The following is an 18,896-nucleotide window of genomic DNA, read 5'->3' as shown; positions in this document are numbered from 1 at the left end:
GAAACAAATAACAATTACAAATTATGAATTCTGATGCATATAAGATGTACTTAGCTTTGCAGGAATTTAAAAAATGGATTCAAACTCAATCAAAAAAATTTTTATGGATCATTTTTGCATGCTCAAGAATTCAACAGAATAAACTGAAATTCCAATCCTTCCGGAAAATTGAAAAACTCACAGAATGCAAAACAATCCCTCCAAATCCAACCATACAAACGAAATGTTAAATAAATCAAAATTAGTGGTATATAATTTTATTAAAATAGATATATAATTTTATTTAAAGTGATATAAAATTTTATTTAAAGAGAAACTTCATTTTCAAATACTTTCTGCTCTAGAAGATAATAAAATTATTTGAATCTGAATGCAATCAAGAAGTTCTACACTCAAATTTCTATTTTCATATTTTGTCAAATGTTGTTTAAATAGATGCATTTTGGATGACACCCCTACAAGTATTTTCTCTTACTAAAACACAAATTTAAATGAAATATATCTACTATATATTAAGCGATATATGTATGATAAATATCAAGAATAACTAGGTTAATATTTGTTTCTGGAGAAACTTCATTCTTTTGAACAAATAAAAATAGATTGAATGGACTTGATTGAATGTTAATGCAATCAAATATTTTAATACTCAAAATCGTGTACTCATTATTCATAAAATGATGCTCAAATTTATGCATTCTTTATGATACTCAAAGTAGTGTTTTATCCTACAAAAAAGAGAATTTAAAAAAGAATGAAGTTCATATTTATTTTAAGGGTATATGATGCGATCTATGATAAATATTAAAAACAAACTGTATATACGTTTTGAGAGAAACTTCATCTGAAAGTAACTCTTTAACAAAAAGAAAACACAATTGTTTTAATATGAATGCAATCAAGAATTTTTACTCTCAAAATGTTGTATTCATATTTTATCAAATGCTGTTAAATAGATGCCTTTTTTGGTGACACTTATGCAAGTGTTTTATCTTACAAATTTAGAAGAAATCTATCAGCTCTAAAATTCTATTCATAAAGTGCATATGTTTTTGACATTGTTTCTTTGATTTTTATTCATAGTACATTTAGTTGCGTTTGTCAGAAATGTCGATTCAAATGAAAAAAAATGACATAAAATAGATGATAATGGTATGTTCTTTGTCTACATTTTTATAAGCAGCATGCAAAATATTTATATTATTTATTAATTTCTCAATTTGTCGCGACATTCAATCCAAAACTTATCTTACTGCTAAATATCAAAATATAGTAAGACAATATTTTTGCTGGTATTTATCAAAAAATATTTGCAGTAGGATACGTGTAACCATTTCCAATTTTTTTACAACTTTGTAGTCTTAGCAATTGGTGCAGCCATATTTGAAATATCCCTAAGTAAATTTAACCTTTATTGAACGAGCATAAAAAGAGTATAATGGAAAAATAGTTTGTATCAGACTTAATGTGAAACAGTAAACAGTTTCTTATGATAGTCATATTTTACTGCCATTAAAAAATACATACCAAACAACTGAGTATACAACAGTGCACCATTCAAACTTATTTTCGATAATAAATTATACATAAAAAGTAACGAGTTGTTTGTATAAAAGTATTATACATCATAGAGTTGACATTTCAATTCAATCATGTTTTGAAAAAATTTTATGCAATGATGCAACAAGAACTTAAAAACAAAAACCTTTTAATTTTCAATTATTTACGGAAGTTGAACATAATAAATCAATAATTTTCGAATAAAAAATGAAAATTTTCGATTTAAATTTCGATTTAAGAGGTTTTAAACCGGAATCATTAAAAATGCTTGATAGCTGAAAATGATTTTTTTTAAGCTAAGCAAAATACACACTCTAATGACATACAAATTAAATAGATGATTAAATTGAAAAAAAAGAAAGAAAATTACTAAAAATAATTTAGTTGAAAAAAAAATAGCGCAACAAGAAATTTTGATACAAAAATTGTCCAGTTACTTATTTGAAATGGAAGAAAATTAACAAAAAATATATTTGCGAAATAATGATAAATTTTTACGCTAAAAAGTTTTAAATAAGCAATATAGAAAGCTGGAAAAAATTATTGGAACTTAGCCAAATAGTAATAGATATTCAATATCAAACATTAATGATGATTAAATCTAAAAATTTGAACAAATAGAAACGTTTTAATTGGAAAAATATAGCCTTAATTAAGTTATCACTTAATTTAAGACGAAGAAACTAATAAGACAACAAATATTATAAAACAGTAAATATAATTAAACAAATATAATAAACGCAATAATTTCCAAAACAGGACAAAAGACGTTAGACAAAACTGGTTAAAAAATAAGAGATTATTGAAAGAATGACATATTTGTCTGAGAATGACTAAGAATTTGATTATTTTTTTGAAGTAGTTGAAAAGAGTAAAATAAAAGCATAAAATTTTAGAACTGACAGAAAAAATCGAATAATTTCGAAATGGTTTTGAAAAGAAGCTAAATTTGACCATTCTTTGGAGTAGTAGATACAAATGTAAAAAATAAATAAATGAAACATCAAGTTCCTAGAACTATCAGAGAAAATTAACAATTTTAAATTGTTCTAAGAAAGAGAAATTATTGAAGGGAGGTTTAATTTGACTATATTTTAAAAGTAGTAGAAACAAGTATAATGTAAATAAGTTCTTAGAACTATCAGAAAAAGCGGATGGTTTCAAAATGGTTTGAGAAGAAGAAATTGCTGAAAGGAAGCTTAATTTTACTGTTCTTTGAAGAAGATCCATACTAGAAACATATATAACTAAAACTACAAGATCTTAGAACCATCAGAAAAAAACGAATGATTTCAAAATGGCTTAATAATAAGAAATTTTTGCAAAGAATCAAAATTTGACTATTCTTTGGAGTAGAAGAAACAAATGTAAGAAATAAATAATTAAAAGAATAAATTCCTAGAACTATCAGAGAAAATTACAATTTGAAATTGTTTTAAGAAAGAGAAATTATTGAAAGGAAGTTCAATTTGACTATATTTTTAAAGTAGTCGAAACAAGTATAATGAAAATAAGTTCTTAGAACTATCAGAAAAAACGGATGATTTCAAAGTGGTTTAATAATATGAAATTTTTGAAATGAAGCTAAATTTGACAATTCTCTGAAGTAGTAGAAACAAACGTAAAAAATAAATAAATAAAATAAAATAAATAAATAAGTGAAACAATAAATTCCTAGAACTATCAGAAAAAATTAACAAGTTGAAATTGTTTAAAGAATAAGAAATTATTGAAAGGATGTTCAATTTGACTATATTTTTAAACAAATATGACGAAGTAGAAAGAAATATAACGAAAATAAATTCTTAGAACTATTAGTAAAAGCGGAGGATTTCAAAGTGGTTTGAGAATAATAAATTTTTGAAACGAAGCTTAATTTAATTGTTCTTTGAAGAAGAACTATACTAGAAACATATATAATTTAAACTGCAAGATCTTAGAATCATCAGAAAAAACGAATAATTTCAAAACGGTTTGGAGATAAGAAATTATTCAAAGGAAGCTCAATTTGACTATTCTTTGAAATAGTAAAACGAAATCTAAGAAAAATAACAAATTCTTAGTACTATCAGAAAAAATGAATGATTTTAAAGTTGTTTGAGAATAAGAAATTATTGAAATAAAGCTCAATTTGACTATTCTTTGAAGTAGTAAAAAGGAATATGATGAAAACAACAAAATTTCAGAAAAACTATCAGAAAATAAGTGAATAGTTTTAAAGTGCTTAAATGAAAAACTTCTTGAATTAAAGCTCAATATGACTATTCTTTGAAGTAGTAAAAACGAATATGATGAAAACAACAAATTTTCAGAAAAACTATCAGAAAATAAGTGAATAGTTTTAAAGTGCTTAAATGAAAAACTTCTTGAAATAAAGCTCAATTTGACTATTCTTTGAAGTAGTAAAAACGAATATGATGAAAACAACAAATTTTCAGAAAAACTATCAGAAAATAAGTGAATAGTTTTAAAGTGCTTAAATGAAAAACTTCTTGAAATAAAGCTCAATTTGACTATTCTTTGAAGTAGTAAAAACGAATATGATGAAAACAACAAATTTTCAGAAAAACTATCAGAAAATAAGTGAATAGTTTTAAAGTGCTTAAATGAAAAACTTCTTGAAATAAAGTTCAATTTGACTATTCTTTGAAGTAGTAAAAACGAATATGATGAAAACAACAAATTTTCAGAAAAACTATCGGAAAATAAGTGAATAGTTTTAAAGTGCTTAAAGAAAAAACTTCTTGATATAAAGCTCAATTTGACTATTCTTTGAAGTAGTAAAAACGAATATGATGAAAGCAACGAATTTTCAGAAAAACTATCAGAAAATAAGTGAATAGTTTTAAAGTGCTGAAATGAAAAACTTCTTGAAATAAAGTTCAATTTGACTATTCTTTGAAGTAGTAAAAACGAATATGATGAAAACAACAAATTTTCAGAAAAACCATCAGAAAATAAGTGAATAGTTTTAAAGTGCTTAAAGAAAAAACTTCTTGATATAAAGCTCAATTTCACTATTCTTTGAAGTAGTAAAAACGAATATGATGAACACAACAAATTTTCAGAAAAACTATCAGAAGATAAGTGAATAGTTTTAGAGTGCTTAAATAAAAACTTCTTGAAATAAAACTCAATTTGACTATTCTTTGAAGTAGTAGAAGCAATTATAATTTAAAAATAATTCATAGAATAATCAGAAAAAATAAATATTTTCAAAATGATTTGGGAACATAAAATTATTGAAGGGAAGCTTAGTTTGACTATAGAAGTAGTAGAAACAAATACAATAAAAAAAAATAAAAACAGATTCCTGAACCATTCAAAGTGGCTTAAGAGTAAGAAATCAATTTGACATTTCCTTGAAGTAGTAAAACTAAGTGAAAGAAAACAACAATTTCTTGAAACTATCACAAAAAACAGAATAGTTTTGAATTTGATTTGGAATAAAAAAATTGGAATTAAGATCAATATGATTAAAGAAATAGAATTTGATAAAAATAAAATAGTTAATGAACTTTTAGTAAAGAATAATCTTGAAGTGACAATGAAAAAAAAAACTTTTAAAACGAAACTCATGGTATACAAAAACTTAGAACAAAGCATTTTTATGGTATACTTTCAAGTTTATTCTTGCATAAATTTTAAAATGTTACAATAAAAGGGAAAGAAATCAAATAATTTAAAATTGAAGATCAATAGATCAAATAATAGTACTAATTGATAACACAAAAAGGGGCAGGAGAAATGTAATTTGATTAAATTCTTATAAATTTTTACTCATACATATGATAGAAAGAATGATGTAAAGAAATAAGACGTTTTCAGTAGGTGAAATATAAGGAAATTGAAATCATCTTAATGCTGAAATAACTGATCCTAGATAAGACACGATTTCAATCATGAATCCGAATTTAATACTTTTTCGAATTTTATGCAAAAAGAAACGTGACTACGGGTTTTTAGAAAACACGGAGTAGAAGTTAGCTAAATATTACAGCTGCTTGGAAATAAACAAGAATTAAACCCATAAAGTTTCAGGAAACCTAAAAAACATAGCTCGAGATTATTTCATAGTAGACTATTTTGCGACTTAAAAAATAAAAATTACAATAGCTAATTTTATTCAATATCATCAAATCAGACAAATGTAAACTAAAAATTAAAAGAAATAACTATTTTTGATAATACGTTTACAGATTAAAAATAATTATAAATTGGACTTTTAAATGATTAAAATGTAATTTTATTTAAAAGAAAAATAACACAAAATTGCCCATTTCACTACTTCAATTAGATTAAATTATAATGATGCTTTGTGATACATTGTTTTTATAAATTATATATTATTTATAATGTGTGATTTTATAATGTATATTAATATTTTATAAATATTAAGAATGTAAATAATGTATATTATATATTGTATAAAGTATCGTGATTTAAAACATATGACAAAATGCATTTTCATGACAATTTGGGGGTTGTGTGATAATAGAAATGTTAACTTTTTTTCTTCAGAGAAATTTACATACAATAAAGTGTGCTCTTAATTCCGAAAAATTGCGTTAAGCATTTTAATCGACGTAAACAATGATGAAAAGAAAATTATTTTTTTAGTGGGTGGCAATAAGAGAGGAGGGAAAAGAAGATGGAGACTAGTAGTGGTCAGGTGCATAAAAGTGGTCAGTGTCCGTGATTGCGGGGGAGGAAGCTCGGAAAAGAAGAAAGCTAGGGAGAATCCCGTTCATACTCCCGCCATTGTTGTTGCTTAACCCTTTGGGCCCATTGCAATGCTCGCGCATCCAGAGAAAACGTGGACTAGAAGAAAAAGAAGTCCGCGTGTTTGTGTTGTTGTTGTGTGGATGTAAAAAGGGGTACTTACCATGATGAGGAAACCTGAATCGGGGTTGAGTTAGGAAGTTGGTGGGTTGTCTCAGGAAGTTCTTCAATTTTTGTAATGATATAACAGGCGTGGCACATGCAATACTAGTTCTTTCCATAGCCGTGGACGTACTAAGAAACGCAAGATGAGTAGGAAATTCGGGAGTAGTGCTGTCATGGCGAGAGGGAGAACTCAGCATTCGTCCGCTTTCAGCCGGCGTCGTGCATTCAAAAGAGGCTGCTGAGAGTGTGTGTGTGGATGTAGAGATGAATTCTCTGGTAGCCACCGCTCTCCGCACAGGGAGGGAGGGACAAGGGGATGGAGAAGGCCCTTTTGTCCGACGCTACTGCCTGCTGGTGTTAAAGGGTTGAGCCAATGATGGATTTTTTTTCTCTCACCGTCCGCTCCTTTACTGCTTCTCCGCCACTTACTACAACTGCCTCGACTATAAACCCACGTGGCAAACGCACTCACTGTTACAACCACTGCCATAGTAACGGTATTTTTGCTTCCTTCCCACTCTACATTCACAACACCCTCGCTCACACCCCCCTATCGATCAGTTTCATTTTCGTAAGCCCTTGCCCTTTCCATTTAAATACAAATTCGTGCATATTTTTCGTTTCACTTATTTTCGAGTTTTAAAATTTTTTTTCCTTCCCTCCTTTATCATCCTCTGAATCATAAAAGAATTGAAATGACCATACGGGAATAGCGGTTCTCTGCGATAGTAGGGTTAATTGTTAAAATTAATTAGCTAATTAAAATTTTGAATTACACTTTTAAAAATCATTTTAAATGTTTTTCAGATGTTGTCAACGATTATTAGTCTTTGAGAAAGTGAAAATTTAATGAGTTTAAATTTTGAAAAGTTAATATTGTATAAATCAACGGTCAATTATAAGTTTCATCAATTTTGTTATAACTCGTCCTTGCAAATAATTAAAAATGTAACTCGACAATGTAAAATAACTTTAAAAAAATGTTGTTGTTTATTAACTGTTTAAATAAAATGAACGCAAATTTTTATCATTGTGAGAAACTCATGATTGGTGGTAAGAAAGATGATGAAAACGACTGGTGTGCCTATACGCAGCTATAAAATAAAATAAAAAATCATAACTACGCTTTCTACTACATTAAAATGAATATTTTAATTATTTTGCGAGCATATTTGTTTTATTTTTAACATAATAAAACAATACGTCAAAATTTGCATCGTTAAAAAGGCATATAGAGTGATAACAGTACAGCACAATTAACTTATGTAATGCCTACTCAATAACAACTTGAAATAAATATATTTATTAATTTCATACATTATACGATCTGGATATTTCAAATTAATTGAAACAGAAGTTCGTATTAAAACAAAAATTTAAAATAAAAAACAAGCAATTACAAATGCATATTTAAATTGCTAAGTTAGTTGCGCTTATGGAGGTGAAAATTTTATAATATTAATTAATAAATTAAGTAATTATTGAAGAAGACTGGAGCATTTACACAATTAAACTATTAAAAGATATCACTAAATAAAAAAAAATTCATTATATAATTTCAATTAATATTAAAAAAAGTGTTCTACATTCTAATAACGATATTTATAATTTAATAAAATCTTTAAATGTTATTAAAAGTTTTTGTAACAATAAATTTGCTTGTAAATGCAGACTTTGAAATAAATATTATTGAATAATGATCGAAATTTTTTTCCCTTTTATATGAAAATATGAAAAGTTCATTAAATGCAATATATTGAGAATGAAAATTAATTAGTGTTAATTTTTCATTATTTTTTTTTTATTTTTAATTTATTTATTTATTATTATTATTTCTTGCTGTCAGTGAAAAAAAATTTTTAATTTGAAAAAGCGCATGAATTCCATTATAAAAAATTTAATTCAAGCAAAAATGAAAAACAAAAAAATCTTTTTTCAAAATTTAAATTAAAAAAACTAAAAGCACCAAAAACATTTTTAACACTATTTTTCTTTATCTCCTGCATTTTATACAAACAGATTTCTTAAAGCTTCACAAATCGAAGAATTAAAATGAATGCTAAAATTTATAATTATTCATTAACGTTAATATTAATGTTTTCTACATTAAGCAAAATAAGTCCTAATGCATACATTTTAGATCAAAACTGAAAGCGAATGTAAGCTCAATGCGAGAATTAATCTCAAGAAAAGGCCAACACAAACTTTCTAAATTTTGTAAAATAAGTCATTAACAGAATACGCAGCTAAGTAGAGGATGGATTTAATGAGAAGGAAAAAAACTTTATTCCCACCAATGCTAAACATTTTTTATGCATTAGAAGAGTGGAGTAAAAAAAAACAAATATCAACCGAATACTTTTTTTTTCGTTAGTTTTGATGCAAAGACAAATAAGTTTTTCACGAGAATTAAAATTAATGTTTTAACATTCAATCAAATTAAAGAAACCTTTTTTTTTAAAAAATGCCAATAAAAAATGTATTTGCATTAATGGTGACCAGTGTGAAATCAATGTTTAAAGGCGCTTTAATATTTTTTATATGAATTCATACATTACATAGTTTAAAATTACAACTTATAAATGAAAAATTTAATTAGAATCATTACAACATAGTTTTAAATTTTATAAAAATATATACAAAAACTTACTGTCTTTCAGACTTTTTTTAATAAAATGCTAAGTTAAATAAATGAAATAAGAAATTTTAAATTTCTTGTCTAACACTTTTCTTTAAAAAAAAAATAATAACTATTTTTTTTTCTATATTAAAATTTTATTGAGTGGGATGCAACATAAATTATAAATGGTTTTAAAAATAATTTATGTTGCATCCCACTCAACTGCATGCTTTTGTGAAAATCCGTAAAAATTTGTAAAAAAATAACTTTTATACTATTCAATTTGCGTTACAAATTTCTTCCACAATCGATAATGTATTTATTTAATTTTGAGAATATATAACTACGACTGATTACGAGTTGGATTAATATTCATAAGTTTCAAGCACTAAAACACGATAATATATTTATGATCCTGAAATTTAATTCGTTAAAAAAAAGAAAGTTTTTTTTTCTTCTATTTTATTTCAAACAATGTTATTGATGTCAAGATCAGGATATTTTTCTTAACTGCAATAAACAACAACCCGATTATCAGGTAATCTTCAACCTAGTTATAACTAGTTTATATGGGTTATCTTTCTAAATGAAATTAAAAAAAAAAAATAGTAATGCAATTAATAGTATACAAGAATGATTTTGTTTTGGATTTCAAATAACTTCATCCTTATCATCTGAGCAACTGACATTAAATGCAATGAATTCTAGCAAACACTATTTTTCAAAAGTAACGAAAAATTAACATGGGCCAATACAAGTTTCTATTCCTCTTTTAAGTCCTCGTAAAACCCGGGAAGTCAAGACGATTCTCTAAATTTTAGAAGGAAAGATCTGATGAGAATCAGCAAATCTTGAACAGTGAAAATGGCTGTTGAGGGGATAGTTCTTAAAAGCCGCCATTGGTCGTAAGTCCCTCAGAAAACATGCAGAAGAGGCATTGACCATCAACCAACCTATTCACAGCACGCGTAGGAAGGTCGAAGGTGAGTGGGTGGTGGGGGCGAGCAGGGTTGAAGAGGAGATAGCCCGCGCTACGCCACTGGGCAGCTGCGCGTGCAACTCAGTGGGGGCCACACTGTTTTCAAGCACGCATGAAAGTAAAGAGGGGAGGGGGGTGAACGCACGGCCATTCTAAACTCCGCTGCCAATTTTCAAATATCGATCTAAAAGGAGGGGAACCCTAAAACCTACGCCTAAGGGGAAAAATGAAGGGGGTGGGGAGAGAGTAGATAGTGGCTCGCTGCTAAGCCCAACTGAGCAGTACTGCACCCTCCTATGGGAAATGGACCATACCGAGTGATCAAAGGGTTCCTTCCCCCCCTGTCCGCCATGACAGTTGGACCAGAATAAATTATGAAGCTTTAAGTAGGAAAGATGCAGTTTTAAGCAAAGGATGGGATAGACCTGCGCAAATGAGAACCGGGAGTAAAATCTTGACCACTTCGTTTCGCTTTCGGACAACGGGGGGAAGAAATGGGGTGGTATCGAACGAAGAAGGGGATGAGGGAAAGCATGGTCGAAAAATGGTTGAAATGACCGATACCTACGTCATCCTCTCAAAAGAACGGTGTGCTAGATATTGAACGAAAATGAGATGAAGCCAAGAGTTTAGTCAGCGTGGATTATTTGGAAGTTTCACCAAGAAACAGCTATGCAAGAATTTTTAAGAACGTACTTTGATTGCATTAAGAATTCAAAGAGTAGCAAGGTAATGAGTTGAATTGCTAAACAAATTCAATCTCATACTAATCAATGAATGAAAAATTTGCAAAAGTAATGAGTTGAATCACTAGACAAATTCAATCTCATATGAATCAATGAACGAAAAATTTACAAAGGTAATGAGTTGAATCACTAGACAAATTCAATGTCATATCAATCAATGAACGAAATATTTGCAAAAGTAATGAGTTGAATCACTAGGCAAATTCAATCTCATATCAATCAATGAACGAAAAATTTGCAAAAGTAATGAGTTGAATCACTAGATAAATTCGATCTCTTATCAATCTATGAACGAAAAATTTGATCTCTTCCCCTCTCTAATAATACTTAAACTCTGGTAAAACTAAAAAGACAAAAATAAAATTTGGAATATAGTTTTTTAAAAAAAATAAAAATAAGAAATACTATTGCTTTATAAGTATATAATTGGAATCATTGTTTTTAAAAAATGTATGTCACGTACATCATATTTTGCAGTTCTAAATTTTTTACAAAAGTTCAATATATAAAATGGAGTGAATAATAAGTATATTATTACTTTAAAAACTAAATTACTTTAAAAATGTTCACAATACTGATATGGAAAAAATTAACATATATTATGACATAATTGTAACATAATGCAAAGAGCAATTTCTTAGCTGACAAAGATGTCAGCATTTATGAACAAGACAGTCAAGGGATTTTTTTTTTTAAAAAATGAAAATCAAAAAAGTCCGACATTAATCCGAATTGATTTAACTGTTTGATTAATATTTAAGTAAAAAAAAAAAAAATTTGAACTACTGTTGTATCACTAAACCTATTTAACGTACGCGTGAATAGATATTAAAAAAACTTATTTCAGTCATATTTATTTAATTGATTTGCTTCGAGAAAAATCAAACAAACAATTATTTGAAGGAAAAAAAAACAGAATTCATGATCTTTGTTTTGCATATTGTTAATTAAATTAATGCAACAGTTACGAGATATAAGTTATTTAATTTAGTATAAATAAATTCATGCGTACAACTTAAATATAAAATAAATAGTTTGGACAAGTACGTTTATTTTAAATTGTAAGGTGAATAGTTTACTAAACTTTACCGTTAAAGAAGTAAATTCCATTGAACTATTCATGACGAAAAAACTCAAAAACGATATTTCTTAGCGATAAATTCCAAATGACTGAAAAGTTCAATCATTTGTTCTAGAAAACTTGTTTTATCTCCCCCTCTTCAAATAACATTTGAGTATTAAAAAAAATATATTTAAATGGTCATGAATTTTTCCGCATTTATTTTAGGTGAGGAAAAATATCAATAATATACAATTAAATAACATGAAAATTACAAAAATAGCGTCGAATATTAATAAGATGAAATTTTATTTAATTCTTCTATTTTTATACAAAAATGTTAATTCATCTAAGTAAAAGATTCTTTATCATTATTATTTAAAAAAAGGATTTACAAACAATTAATACATATCGATTAACGATCAATTTACACCTATAAATTATTTGAATAATCATGAATTTTATCTATATATATTTTATTCGGTAAAAAAAAAACTATCGTCAAAAGGAATACCATAACAAAATAAACTAAAAATAACGAATATTATTTCCAATCTTGAAGAAATAAAATTTTATCTAATTCTTTTTATGCTATACAAAAATGCTAATTCATTTAAGTAAAAGGTTCTTTTTAAATAATATGCAATATTCTGCTATGTCGCTAAAACAAACACTCTTTTGTGAAAGAAAGTCACTTGCTTCAGCGACATTTTACCAACTAATCTTTAACAATGTATGAAAATGCCAGACGCCAGTATACGAAACTTTCATTGTTTTATTTTTTTATTTTCTTTTTATTTCCACTGGTAAAATAAGCGCGCTAAATGAAGCACCTTCCTTCTGAGAATGGATCAAGTCACATAGCGATAACTCCACACGCTCAAACGATAGAGATAGCTATGATTGTCGTCTGCACGCACAGCACGGGGCGGAAGAAATATCAACAAAACGGTAGAAAGAAAAAAAAAGTGCATAAAAAATTAATAAATAAAAACCACGTAGAAAAAAAATTTAATACCTCTTACTTTTTTATTTTATTATTTTCCGCGCGAGTAACGTTTATTTTTTACAGAATAACTTTTTTCTACTAGTTTTTTTTTTTTTTTTTTTTGATCAATTCTTTTTTTGTTCACTTTTTTATTGCTGTTTCTAAGCTCGGCGTAAATTTCGAGCGAATTTAAAAAGGGAATAAAAAAAAGTTCAACTCTATAAATGATTTTTTTTTTTTTTTACGGTGTGTTTAATATTCGCATAATGGTCTCTTAACTACGCCAATTGATATTCAGATTTCTTATTTTGGCATCAGTGGCTTTGTAAATAAAATAATTTGCGCATTTACAAAGGAATATCGGGTAAAATAATGTTGGAATTACGGTAACATAACAGTAGTCTCCAATGGATTTTTTATTAAATAAATACATCAAGTTATTATTATCAATAAAGCGAAGATAGGAAATACTGCTTTAATTAAATTATTACCTATTTAAAATTTTATAAGAGGTTAATACAATTAAATTGGAATGCTCACTTTTAAATGAATTTATCATAATTTTTTTCCATTCAATTTACCTATCATTTAAATATTTTAAGTAATATATTTTTATTGATACACAGAGTAAATATTTTAATTCGATAATATTTAATAAATATAACTCGTTTCAATTCAAATAATTAAATGAAGCATAACTAGATTAAAAATACTTGTGGATGGTAAGCTTTTCATTAAAAATATAAGAGAAATAAATACGTTTACGTAATTATAATGTGTCATGTGAAATTTCCTTTGGGAAAAATAAAATCATTTATTGAAAAATATGAGAAATTTGTTTCCATTTGGGGTAATTTTAATAACAAATAATAACAATTTGAACGAATTTTTTTAAAATAATCTTTCAAACTTATATTAATCCAAAAAATATTTCAAATTGATTTGAAATAAATTCATTTATTTAACTCGCAAGGTATGAAACAAAAATAAAAAGTATGTTGCTATGCCTTTTCAATAAAACATTTTCGCTTAGAAAACAAATGGGAGTTGAAGAGAAACAAACGATGTATTGAATTTGAACATTTAAGGTATCACAAGGGAAAACTGATACTGTTCATAATTAAAATTGAATCTTCCAAAACTGCCATTATAAGTTGAGATTAAAATTAAAAGCTATTAATTAGAATAGATTATTTTAAAGAAATTGCTAAATGATTAAGAGGCTTAATATAATTTGTAAGTTTTTTCTACTCCAGCACTCTATACAATTTTTCTGTAAGTTAAATTGCAAGAAAGAAGTTAATCTCAAAACATATTTCAAGAATAATTTATGAGCAAAGAGCGTTTAATACCTTACCATCAGAAAAATGAAGATCTGAGCAAAAAAGTGTGGTCAAAACTAACAAAATATGTTAAAACTTGCTATGTTTCTTGCTTTATGAAAAAATGAAGATCTGAGCAAAAAAGTATGGTCAAAACCAACAGAATGTGTTAAAACTTGCAATTTTCTTGCTTTATGAAAAAATGAAGATCTGAGCAAAAAAGCATGGTCAAAACAAACAGAATATTTTAAAACTTGCAATGTTTCTTGCTTTATGAAAAAATGAAGATCTGAGCAAAAAAGCATGGTCAAAACAAACAGAATATGTTAAAACTTACAATGTTTCTTTGCTTTATGAAAAAATGAAGATCTGAGCAAAAAAGTATGGTCAAAACCAACAGAATGTGTTAAAACTTGCAATGTTTCTTGCTTTATGAAAAAATGAAGATCTGATCAAAAAAGTATGGTCAAAACTAACAGAATATTTTAAAACTTGCAGTGTTTCTTGCTTTATGGAAACACCAAAAAACACGTTTTTTTTTTTTTTTTTTTTTTTTTTTTAAATCAAAGTATTTCTTAACTTTGTTTCTCGCCGAGTTTTTTTCAATGTAAGTTATAAGTTAACATCAACCAACATTTCCAAAACTATAAAAAAATTTGCATTTGTAAAGATACAAATACCTGGAAAAGGCTAAAATAAATTAGTAACTTAACTCATACACATCAGAGCTGTTCCAACATTTTATAATGTAAGCTTAGAGGTAGCGGGTTCGAATGACACCGTAACCCTGGACGCTTTTATTTATTTATATTTATGTTTGGTATTAATTTATATGTATTTTTTATTGTTTTGCAGACTCGCGCAGGCTTGTGGGCTCATTACAAGGCTCGATTTTCATTCCCAGGTCAAGTCGGAATACAGATAACACAAGATAGAGAAAGGTATCAGCAAGATACATCCTGTACACGATGGGATTCGAATCCGTTACTTCTACCTTACAAGAGATGCAACTTTTAATATATCTTTTCTCTAATTTGAGTATTAACTAGAGAAAAGTAACATTCAGCAACTTTTGTAATAAAATTCTTTATCGAAAGGTTTTTAATATGCCTGAAATCTATAAACTAAACACGAATAAAATTTTTTTTAGCGAAATTACCGTACTGTTTAATGACTTTTTTTCAGTAAAAAATACAAAACTGAAAAGTAAATTTAACCGAATAATTAGTTTTTATGCCATGCTCTACGGTTTTATTGTAAAATTACCAAATTTTACCATATGTACCAAATTTTATCATTGATTATAAAACCATATTTTATTGCTGATTTTACCAAAATCATTTCCAAAGCACCTCATTAAAAATTACCGATATTTTTGGTGTTCCCATAGAGTCAGAAACACGGTAAATTTTACCGTATTCTGGTAGTTTTGACCATACTTTTTTTTCTCAGTGAATCATTAATGTAAATTTTAGTTTTTTATTCACATTCAATACGTAATACAATCTTTCGACCAGTATTAAAATTCATTAAATAAATTTTCACCAAAAACTTTACTTTCTCAGAAAAATTGGTTGAACATTAATCAATATTGGTATCTTATGACATGATAGGGGGTAAAATTTCTATCACTTAATAAAGTTGCTAAATTGAACCATTTTTCCACTGAATACGAACCAATGAGGTAGATTCGAGTTTAAGAAACACAATAATATGGTTCAACATCGTAAGGTATTAAGGTTGGATTAAATTTTGAACGACCTTAAACTAATCAAGATTAGTAAACGTAAAATAAATAAATGTTAAAGATCATTTGGGAGCTGTAAAAAATTAGTAAAGAAAATAAATAAATAGACGCATAAAAAAACATAATTTTAATACACATAAGGGAATGCTTCTGAAAAAAAAGCAATTAGTTTTATGTTTATTATTTTATTGAACAAAAAAAAAGTTTTTGAGGCAATTAAACACAGATTTTTCCTCCAATTGTGAAAGAAATCTCAGTATGGGACATGAAACTATAGTTTAACAATAATTTTTATTTCGTTGACGATAAACGAGCTAAATTGAAACTAAAATTAGTGAATGTACTAGGTTATTTTAAGTACACATTTTGTGCGATTACTAAATTTGTAGACAATGTTTTCATAAAAAAAAATTATTAGGAATTTAAAGTAATAATGATTGCTTGCAATTAAAAAAATTCATCTGAAAATTGTATTTAAGTCGTTTCTTTCTTCTTTTGTTAATGGAATAAATGTTTGCAATCAATATGGCTTATTTAAGTTGGAAAGAAACTTTATCATTACAACTATTGGTTATTTAATAAATTGTAAAATACAATGCTTCATACTTATTTTTTTTCCGTATAAAACGATGCATTATTTATATTGATCGGCGCAGAGGAACAACAAGAAATGCTACTGAAGTATTTAAAATTATAAGTTCTTTCGAGTTAACGTTCTTATCAAAGCTTAATTCTTAGTGGATTTCATATATAACAAACTTGTTTCTTTTCGAGATTTGTAAATAAACAAAATGTTGTATTAACAAAAACTCCATTGAGTTTTGCAAATACTGCATTTAAAACTACTAAAAACCGAATTGGATTCGAACTTTTAAAAAAGAAAAAAAAAAGATACAAAAAATTTATTATCAAATTTTATGAAGAAACTAGAAGCATAGAAGCGCGTGGAAAATGATATTTTTATGTAAAACAGTGATATTTTATTGATCACGCGTTCTTTAGCTTCGTCTGATTCGAAGCTTAGAGATTTGTGTATAAAAAATTATAACACTAGTAATAAAATTGGTGTTAGCAGGTGTTTTAAGTAATAATGAAATCACAAGAAAAGAAAAAGAATTGCCCTAAATGTGTCTGCCATAAAAAGCAAACACGCAGGGAATTGATGACTATGTTATAGCCAATTCTGAGTTTAAGATCTAGTTGTATATGAATTAAAAATTTCAATTCAAAATTCAAATTTCATTAGTTCCTATAATAGGTTAAATCCTTTTTAGTAGCAAACGAGAATTTAAAATATACTTTTGTAAAAGCATTATTCTTTTCTTTTTATCTAGAGCTGAATATTTTGTAAAAGATACATTGTTATTCATAATTTAGCGTGAAAACTATAATTAAAGAAAAAAAATTTGTTCTTAAGATAAAATTTTCAATTTTCGTTCAACACAAAGTTGAAAAAAAGAAAGTAAAGTTTTATCATACGTTAGGTAATCTGTGTAAAAATAGCTGTTTCATTTAAGTTACTATTAAAAAAGAATCATAATAATTTAGACAAATTATTACTTTTCCATAGGACGTAATCAGAATAACGTACATAAATATTCATAGAGAAGTTTTTAAAAAAAAAACGAAAAAAACATAAAAAATAGTTTATAAAAAATTTAAACTGAAAAAACGTAAGAAATTTTTTTTAAAAAAAAAAAAAAACTCAATATGCTTTTTTTTTTTTTTTTTTTTTTTTTTTATATAATTAAAAGTGCAAAAACAACAACATATAATCTCTCGTAAAAAAGTAAGAAAAAATAAAAACGCTTTTAAAATGTTGAATAATTATGCTGAATATTATTTATGTTGAATATTTAAAAGTGTAGCAGTGGTCATTTTAAAACTGTCCATGAAGAGCCGATATCTAACGAAAAATCTAATACAGAGGGAGCCAGAAGTAAGGGACGCATCTTTCCTGCTGGACTTTAGGAACCCTCCCAACCAACTCTAACAAGGGTCATGCAGTTGCCAAGGTAACCACCGGCTTACCCCTCCAAAACTCCCCTTCTTCTTCCGCATCGGAGGAGGTTGGGGGTAAAATAAGGGAGGCAGCACTCATGTCCATCATCAGGGGTCCATTCCGACATTGATTTTAATTATTCACAAATCCATTGCTGTTCTCTTATTATTTGAATACAATGCAATGAAATGAGCCTTTTGTTTACATTAGCTTTATGATCATTAGATAGATATAGTAATCACATGGGATAAATTAGGTGGGTGTATTATTAAAAGATTAACCATTCATTCTTTAGTAGTTGAAAAGTGATGTAAGGATGGGAGGATAAACTGTTATTTCATTTTCATGGTCGGAATCTTAAGTTAATTTTAAATATTAAGCAAACTGTGATAAATATTTTAATTTATAGGTTGTCAGTTTCTCAACAAACAAAAATTAAAACAAAAAATATCTGGTCAATAACTATGAGCATCTTTTTCAATTACACAATTTTAAAAATGTAAGTCATAGTCTCAATTATACTTTATAACTTTTTTAAACTTAGGCTAAAACAATTGTATTAGGACTCAAATTTATTTTTGCAAATAATAAAATAAATAAATCACTTATCTTTTTTATTTAAATACGTAAATTTATTCAAACGAAGATCAAAACGGAATTAATTGATTATAAAGGTTGCGAACTTGTATTTAGCAAATTTACAACGGACTTTCTATATTATAATGATGTGAAAAGTTCTATCATAATAGGGGTAGCGGTTCATAAATGTTATAAATAGGCGAGTATTTTCTTACATTGTCTACCGCTAATTGAAAGTAGAAGCCTTATATTACTAATATTTCACTGTTCTTCAAAAATAAAAACGAAGAAAAAATTAACTGAGTTCAGTTTTTATGCTTTCGAAAAAAAAAGGTATTCTTTGCCTATTATATGGTTAAAGCTTTATCGCAATTTTAGTTTTAAAAAAATCCTTTATCACTGAAAA

At 26.8% G+C, this 18,896-nt stretch overlaps 1 protein-coding gene and 1 long non-coding RNA gene across 12 annotated transcripts in view; one reads left to right on the top strand and one right to left on the bottom strand.

Moving 5' to 3' along the window:
- The window catches only part of LOC107449700 (uncharacterized), a 567,179-nt gene that overhangs the window by 177,514 nt on the left and 370,769 nt on the right, over positions 1-18,896 (bottom strand). For 3 of the 11 annotated variants that reach the window (XM_071187675.2, XM_071187676.2, XM_016065309.4), the window contains exon 1: positions 6,446-7,575. The exons of the other annotated variants lie outside the window; for them this stretch is intronic. In XM_071187675.2, the coding sequence (XP_071043776.1) occupies positions 6,446-6,644 (199 nt within the window). In that variant the 5' untranslated portion in view covers positions 6,645-7,575. Of the gene's footprint in view, positions 1-6,445; positions 7,576-18,896 lie in introns of those variants that run through there. 11 annotated transcript variants of the gene reach the window in all.
- Positions 1,025-17,159, top strand: LOC147801822 (uncharacterized). The gene is made up of 2 exons (XR_015430558.1): positions 1,025-1,152; positions 15,018-17,159. It is a non-coding gene; the product is annotated as an uncharacterized LOC147801822 (long non-coding RNA).

Source organism: Parasteatoda tepidariorum, chromosome 11 (assembly GCF_982258835.1).
Source record: "Parasteatoda tepidariorum strain Cologne lab strain chromosome 11, Ptep-v5.0, whole genome shotgun sequence".
NCBI classification, from domain to species: domain Eukaryota; kingdom Metazoa; phylum Arthropoda; class Arachnida; order Araneae; family Theridiidae; genus Parasteatoda; species Parasteatoda tepidariorum.
This window is presented reverse-complemented; position numbering and strand designations above follow the sequence as displayed.